General features: G+C 38.3%; 1 protein-coding gene across 6 annotated transcripts in view; it reads right to left on the bottom strand.

The window, feature by feature from the left end:
* Positions 1-2,776: 2,776 nt before the first annotated feature.
* Positions 2,777-7,597, bottom strand: part of LOC104871410 (zinc finger protein 791) — a 62,937-nt gene continuing 58,116 nt past the window's right edge. For all 6 annotated transcript variants that reach the window (XM_033761606.1, XM_019209514.2, XM_033761609.1 and 3 more), the window contains 3 exons: positions 6,837-6,963; positions 6,576-6,636; positions 2,777-4,905 (listed from right to left, as the gene is read on the bottom strand). In XM_033761606.1, the coding sequence (XP_033617497.1) occupies positions 3,096-4,905; positions 6,576-6,636; positions 6,837-6,924 (1,959 nt within the window). In that variant the 5' untranslated portion in view covers positions 6,925-6,963 and the 3' untranslated portion in view covers positions 2,777-3,095. The remainder of the gene's footprint in view (positions 4,906-6,575; positions 6,637-6,836; positions 6,964-7,597) is intronic.

Genomic DNA, 7,597 nt, shown 5'->3' with positions numbered 1-7,597 from the left:
TGCTTTGTGAAGAGAAATCTCAAGTCTCCTGGAGGCCCACAGGAGTAGCTATGTTGTTCCATCAAAACTGTCTGAAACATTTGGGTGGTCTTTTTGTTCAGACAGTTTAGATGGAACTGGCTTTATTCTACAAAGATAGATCCAGTTATTTATCTCTAATGGCTTTATTGCAAGGATCACTGAAAAGGGGCGGTCTTAGTTACTTTTCTTGTTGCTGAGACAAAATATGTAACCACCAAAGTTAAAGGAGAAAGGTTTATGTAGCTCACAGTTTGTAGAAGTATCAGTCCATCATCAGCTGGCTCTAAGGCAGAGTTGCACATGGCAGTGGGGCAATAGTTCATGGCAGTGGAAAACAGCAAAAGTAACGGGGGGGTTTCTTTCTCCTTCTTTAATCTTATTCAAACTATTTAAAGTCTTAAGGAGTAGTAAGTCTTCCCTTTTTGTGTCACTATCAGCTTTTTTATTACCTAAGGAGACTTCAGACATATTTCTATAATACCCCTTACAGTGCACTCTGATCTGCTTGAGAAAATGGACTATCTAGACATTGTAAAATTTCCTTCTTGTGCTTGGTGATTGCTTGTTAGTAAGCCCCTTTCCTTCCAGATTGTTGCACGGATATGTACCACCAGGATGGCATATTTGAAGTCTATATAGATAAAAAAACTTTGTCTTTTCCTAATATCAATGCCCATTTAAGACCTAGTAGTTCTGCCTTCTCAAGAGAGGTCTCTAAGAAAAGGAGTTTTGCTTCAATGACATATTGTGAACTGAACTGCACAATCTACTTTTTGATGTCCTTCTTGGACAAAGTTACTTCTATCAGTGAACCACATCTTCCTAGGGCTTTAGAAGGGCTGGTCACTAATGTCCTGTCTGCTTGCATAGGTCCGAGAGATCACCTGTTCACAAGAGTGGCTAACCTCTGGGCCTGTAAGCATCAAAGTGGCATCAGAATTAAGTGTAGTGCAGGTTTTTATAAAAACCTCTCCAGGGTAGTTTCCTCCCCTTTTTAAAGCATACTGCTCATTTCCATAGTTCTAGCCTCTTGTAGGATTCTCTTTCATCTAAGTACGGCAAGTACCAAAATGAATTGGACATCTTGCCATAATAAGTCAAAAGCAAGCATCAAAATTTGAAACACATCTTCAAACTTACTAGGGTCCTCTAATAATTGGCCTAGCCATTCTTTGTAGTGCTGAACACCTGCAACTGAAAATGAACCAGAACTTGCATGCCTGGAACCTTGGAGGCAGGACAAGTTATGAAGTAAATAAATAAGAAGTACCACTTCTGATTCATCCTGCAGGGCTTAAAGCTGTGTGCATGCAGGCAGTGGGCCAAAAGGCTGTCAGGAGCATTATCAGAGGGCTGATTAAAACTGGGTTCCTTTAGGGAACAAGGCTCTAGTGGAGTTCCTGAGTCATTTGGGGATGCATTTAATATAGTGATCTGAGAACTATAAGGACGACACTGAAGAGACCTCCCAATGGAGTTATCTTTATTAAATAGATTAGAGAGATCCATATCCCCATGAGATAGGCAGGGTTCCAAGACCAAACCATCAAGGATATGAGCTAGCAGAGGCCATACCTCTCAGATAGGCTCCTTGTATACTGGATTATTCCATTTCCCACCAAATATCTGGGAACATAGCTTCCTGGTGGCATCCTGTCTAGTGCTCACCATAAACAAGCCCCTTTACTACAGGAAGAAGAGGCTAAACAGGACAAGTGGAAAACGGATGTGGCTGCCCATGAATGAACTACAACTAAAGCATGAAGGGTACACGAACGTTTAGACTTTATGAAGTTGTAGCCATAAAGCAATCATAAAACTTATATTTAACTGCAAGAGACCAGAAAAGCAAAATCAACCCTAGCCGAAAGAGCAAATCAGGAAGGTGGGTGTGGTGGTAAACAACTGTAATCCCAGCCTTCAAGATGCTGAGGCAGGAGGATCACTTCCTGTTTGTTGCTGGCCTGGACTACATACTGAGACCTTTAAAAAAAAAAAAGCAAAATAGCAGGCATCATAATCCAAATTAACAAGTTATACTAACAGCTACACTGATTAAACATCAACAACAAACAGCATTGTATTAACACAAAACTGACACATGATTCAATGGAAAAGATGCCCTCAGAAACTCAGCCACCTAATCTTTGACAAAGAGGGCAAAAATCTGTGTTGGAGGAAAGACTGTCCTTTTAGTAAATAGAGCTGGGAAAACTGGCTAGCCACATGCAGAAGATAGATGCAAGGCCCATATTTCTCAACAGGTACTAAACCAAACTAAAAATCAATTGATTTTAGGGAGGGAAGCATGTGGCCTCTGTATTTTCATGCTGGTAGGACTCAAAGACCCATGGGAAGGACTTCATCAACTCTGATCAGCTATCTACCATAACCTGCATACTCCTTCCTGTAGATACCTTTTTCTGTGTGTGTGTGTGTGTGTGTGTGTGTGTGTGTGTGTGTGTGTGTTTTAAAGGCTGGCCTTCTTCCTCCTGCCATCTCATTTGCTTCAGGTATTCTGATCATTGTGACTTCGTTTTTCTCCCTGAGTAAAATGGCACAGTATGTGACTGTATACCTAAAATGTACCAATAAAATTAATGAATAAAAAATATACATATTTCAATCCACCATGCAAAAGACATTGTGTTAAGCTGGTACACAAAAACACCTAATTATGTCAACTCAATATTTGTATATTACACATTATTGATACAAAATCTATTAAGTGATTTACTGAAAACCACACAATATAATTTCTGATATCTGTATTGGGAATTTGCATTTTTTTGGAAAATTTGTGAAAAAAATTTTTTTGGTATCAGGGATTGAACCTGCGCCCTTGTGCTTGTGAGGCAGGTGGTGGAACCACTGAGCCAAATCTGCAGCCCTTGTGAAGAAATATTGATAAAAGATTTTGTTTTATTTCTACAGGTCTCCACTACATGAGAAATTTTCAGAGGACTTTCAAACTAGGCTTGAAGTTTCTCTCCAGTGAGACTTTCATGCATTTGGCATGAAATACATGTATTAATGTATTTGTCAATATGTGTGCTAAAGCACTTCCACATTGCTTACAGAGTTTCTCTGCAGTGAGTTTTTTCATGTCTATGTAATGAGGACTTAGTAGCAAATCCTTTTTCACATTGCTTACATACATAGGGTTTCTCCCCAGTGTGAGTTCTTTCATGTATTCGACAATAATTACGTGTGCTGAAAGCTTTCCCACATTGCTTACATACATAGGGTTTCTCCCCAGTGTGAGTCCTTTCATGTATCTTACAATAACCCTGTGTACTGAAAGCCTTCCCACATTGCATACATACAAAGGATTTTTCCTTAGTGTGATTTCTTTCATGTCTTTGACAGTCACGGTGATATCTAAAAGCTTTTTCACACTGCTTACATATATAGGGTTTCTCCCCTGTGTGAATTCTTTCATGTATTTTACATTCATTGTGCCATCTAAATGCTTTCCCACATTGCTTACATACATAGGGTTTCTCCCCAGTGTGACTTTTTTTATGCTTTTGAATACCACCACATGTCATAAAAGCTTTCCCACATTGCTCACATACATAGGGTTTTTCCCCAGTGTGAGTTCTTTCATGTATTTGAATAGCATCACATGTCCTGAACGCTCTCCCACATTGCTCACACACATAGGGTTTCTCCCCTATATGAATTCTCTCATGTGTTCGACAGTGACTGTTACTGCTAAAAGCTTTCCCACATTGCTTACATACATAGGGTTTCTCTCCAGTGTGAGTTCTTTCATGTACTCGACAAACACTATGTGTGCTGAAAGCTTTCCCACATTGTTTACATACATAGGGTTTCTCCCCAGTGTGAGATCTTTCATGCATTTGACAATGACTGTTTCTGCTGAAAGCTTTTCCACATTCCTTACATACATATGGTTTCTCCCCAGTGTGACTTCTCTCATGTATTCTACAATAATCTGGCGTACTGAATGCTTTCCCACATTGCTTACATACATAAGGTTTTTCCCCAGTGTGACTTACTTCATGTATTTTACAATTTTTGTGTGTGCTGAAACCTTTCCCACATTTTTTACATACATAAGGTTTTTCCCCAGTGTGACTTCTTTCATGTCTTTGACAATAATCACGGGTGTTGAAAGCTTTCCCACACTGCTTACATACATAAGGTTTCTCCCCAGTGTGAGTTCTTTCATGTATTTTACAATAACCCCGTGTACTGAAAGCCTTCCCACACTGCTTACATACATAGGGTTTCTCTCCAGTGTGACTTCTTTCATGTATTCGACAAACACTACGTGTACTGAAAGCTTTCCCACACTGCTTACATAGATAGGGTTTCTCTCCAGTATGAATCCTCTCATGTATTTTACAATAACTTTGTGTACTGAAAGCTTTTCCACATTGCTTACATACATAGGATTTTCTCCCACTGTTATTTCTTTCATGGATTTGAATATCACTGGTTGTTCTGGAGTCTTTCAAATTTTTCTTATATACAAAAGTTTTCTCTCTAAGGTAAGTTTTTTCCCCAATATCAGAGCTGAATTTCCCACACTGATCAAATTCACAGGGTTTCTCTCCAGCCTTTGTTCTTGCATGCTTCTGAAAGGACTGGAGATTACCACACTTTCTTGCATTTTCATTACATTTATACAGCTTTTCTTCAGATCCCAAATACTCATCTGGCTTCTGTGCAATGTATGCTCTGATTGGAACATTTAGTGATAAACCCTCAGTCAGGGGCTTTCTACAAGCAAGGCTTTCTACTGGTTTTAAACCAGCTTGTTTCATGTCCACATTAGCATCTGTAGTCCAAAGGAATATTTCTTTATATTGATTCCAAGCTTTATATTGATAGTATTTCTCTAACTCTTCATTTCTGTAAAAATAAACACAGTCACAATAAAATGAGTGTCTATATTAATGATTTACTAGAACATGCTCTCTTTTGATGCCTAAGATATTGTGACAATGAATTGAATGAATGCACTCGAGGATAGCTTCAAAACAGCCACCCCCAAAAGAGTGGTTTTTATTTGGGAATTTTTAAATGGTGTATTTTGCAATACCAAAGTTTTAGTTTTATTTAGGGCAATTGGTACATATGTATATCACATATTGAATATTTTTCATACTTTCCCCCATCACTCTGTCCCTTCTATTCTTACCCTGTTTTTCTTTGTGATCTCTTAAAGCCAGCCTTTCCTTTTTCTATGACCTCCCATTTATTTTACTCCCTAATTTATATTTTTGGTTTCTCATATAAAACATGTGATATATTACATTCTGTGCCTGATGTATTTCACTTAACTTTATGGGTTGAAGATCCATCCAATTCTTTTGGAAAATGACATAATATTCATCTTTTTGGATGATTATATTGCAAATTTTCTTTTTCTTTTCAGTGCTGGAAATTAAACACAGATCTTAGCACTGAATTATATCTCCAGCTTTTTTAGTTATTTTGAGAAATACTCATTGATGATTTAGTTACTCAGGATGAGCATTAACTTGCCATCCTCCTGAATCAGCTTCTCAGAGTGCTGGGTTGACAAGAACACACCATCACACTGAGCCTATCAAAATTTTTCTTTATCCATGCATCCACTGATAGAAATGTAGGTTGACTCCAGGGCTTAGCTATTATGAACTGGCGTGTTTTGAGTATGGGTATGCATGTATTAGTATAATATGATGATTTTAACTCTTGGGAATATACCCAAGGGGGTATGCCTGGATCAAACAGAAGTTTTATTTTTACTTTTTGAAATTTGTTTATTGATCAGAACAGTTGTATGTAACATTTCCACCATTGATTTGGAGGGTTCCCTAAAATCAAAGGACTGAATTCTCTGGATGATAGCTTGAAAACACTTATTATTATAATACTAGTATTCACTTTCACTTTGATTAATGCTTCAAGGCTAGCAATTTTTTTATATTGAATGCCTCATATTCATATGTACACACTTCGATATCCTGAAGATGACTTCTTGCCAAAACACAAGTTCTATTGTTTTTATATACATCTATTTGCAATACCCCCTCAATGTAATTTCGTACATATTCATGACGTTGATCATGAAAGAACAGTCTTTTTTTTTTGGTACCAGGGACTGAACTCGGGTCCTTTTGCTTGCAAGGCAGGTGGTGGCACCACTGAGCTAAATCCCCAGCCCAAGAACATTCTTTTCATCATATAACAGTGTCACTTGCTGCATGATTTAAGTACTAATTTAGTTTCATATATTGGAGTATTTCTGTATTTGTTCGATTATACATACTCAACTACATAGATTTTTGGAGAATTTGTACAATTAAATACATTTAAACATGGCCTCATTTCCTTTATTGTCATATTTCTGCTCACATGCTCTTATGTTTAGAGTTTTTTTTTTTTTTTTTTTTTTTTTTTTTTTTTTTTTTGGTACTGGGGATTGAACTCAGGTCCTTGCGCTTGCAAGGCAGGCCACTGAACCGCTGAGCTCAATCCCCAGCCCCATCACATGCACTTATGGAACAATCCTTTTCCTTGTGAGTGGAAATTACCTTAGATTTCTCCAGTAATTATTGCACTCTTCTTCAACTTCCTTGTTATCCCAGTTTCTTCCTGAGTTATAGACAAAGAAATACAAGGAGTCACTACACTATTACATAAAAATTAATAGATTCCAATGAGATTCATAATATAATGTAACCAGGCCTGAGATGTTCTTTAAAATGTTTTCACATTCTATTTAATGAAACTGCAGTGATGAATAACAAACAAAATTCTCTAGTTGTATAGATGAGAAAGAAACATCATCTTACCGATAGCAGCCATGTTCCTAAAGGTTTCCCCCATCACATCTCTGAACAGCTTTTTTTGAGATGGACTCAGCAAAGCCCACTCTTCCATGGTGAAGCTCACAGCCACATCCTCAAAGGTCAGTGACTCCTAAAGGATCACACATATATCTCTTGAAGGAAGGTTGAGACTCAACTTCACTCATAAATTGAGAGCTAGGTGTGGTGATGCATGTCTATAATCCCAGCACTCAGGAGGCTGAGGTAGAAGGATCACCATTAGTGAACACAGTGAGTTCAAAGCCAGCATGAACTACAAAAACAATACAAAACAGTGTCTAGGGATAGTGTCTAGGGATGAGGAGTTGGGTGGGGAGACATCCTCCTGGGGTATTAATTCAAAGGCAACTGGGAGATGGGCACAATACAGATAAGAGGCAGAAAGGACCATGAGACGGGGATGTGTTGGTCTGGAACAGAAAGTAGCAAGCTGTCTGACGTCATCTCCTGAGCTACAAAGAGGAAGCTGCAGATGATTTTTGGTCTTTGTGCTATGACCATAGGTAGGAAGGTGACTGTTAATCCCCCCCACCCCACCCCATCTTAGACAATCAGATCTGTGTATGGAAGTAGAGTCTGACAGCAAAGTAAAAGATGAGCCAGGTGAGGCTATACAGGAAGGTAATTTGGGAGGCTGCTGCATATTCAAGCAACAGACATTACAGCCCAAAGTGGCGATATGGAGGGAAGACTAAAAAGCAAAAAAAAAAAAAAAAAAAAAAAAA

This window comes from Fukomys damarensis, unplaced genomic scaffold, assembly GCF_012274545.1.
Source record: "Fukomys damarensis isolate Sample0158 unplaced genomic scaffold, DMR_v1.0_HiC HiC_scaffold_1, whole genome shotgun sequence".
Lineage (NCBI taxonomy): Eukaryota > Metazoa > Chordata > Mammalia > Rodentia > Bathyergidae > Fukomys > Fukomys damarensis.
Note: the sequence above shows the minus strand (reverse complement) of the source record. Positions and strands in the feature narration are given on the sequence as shown.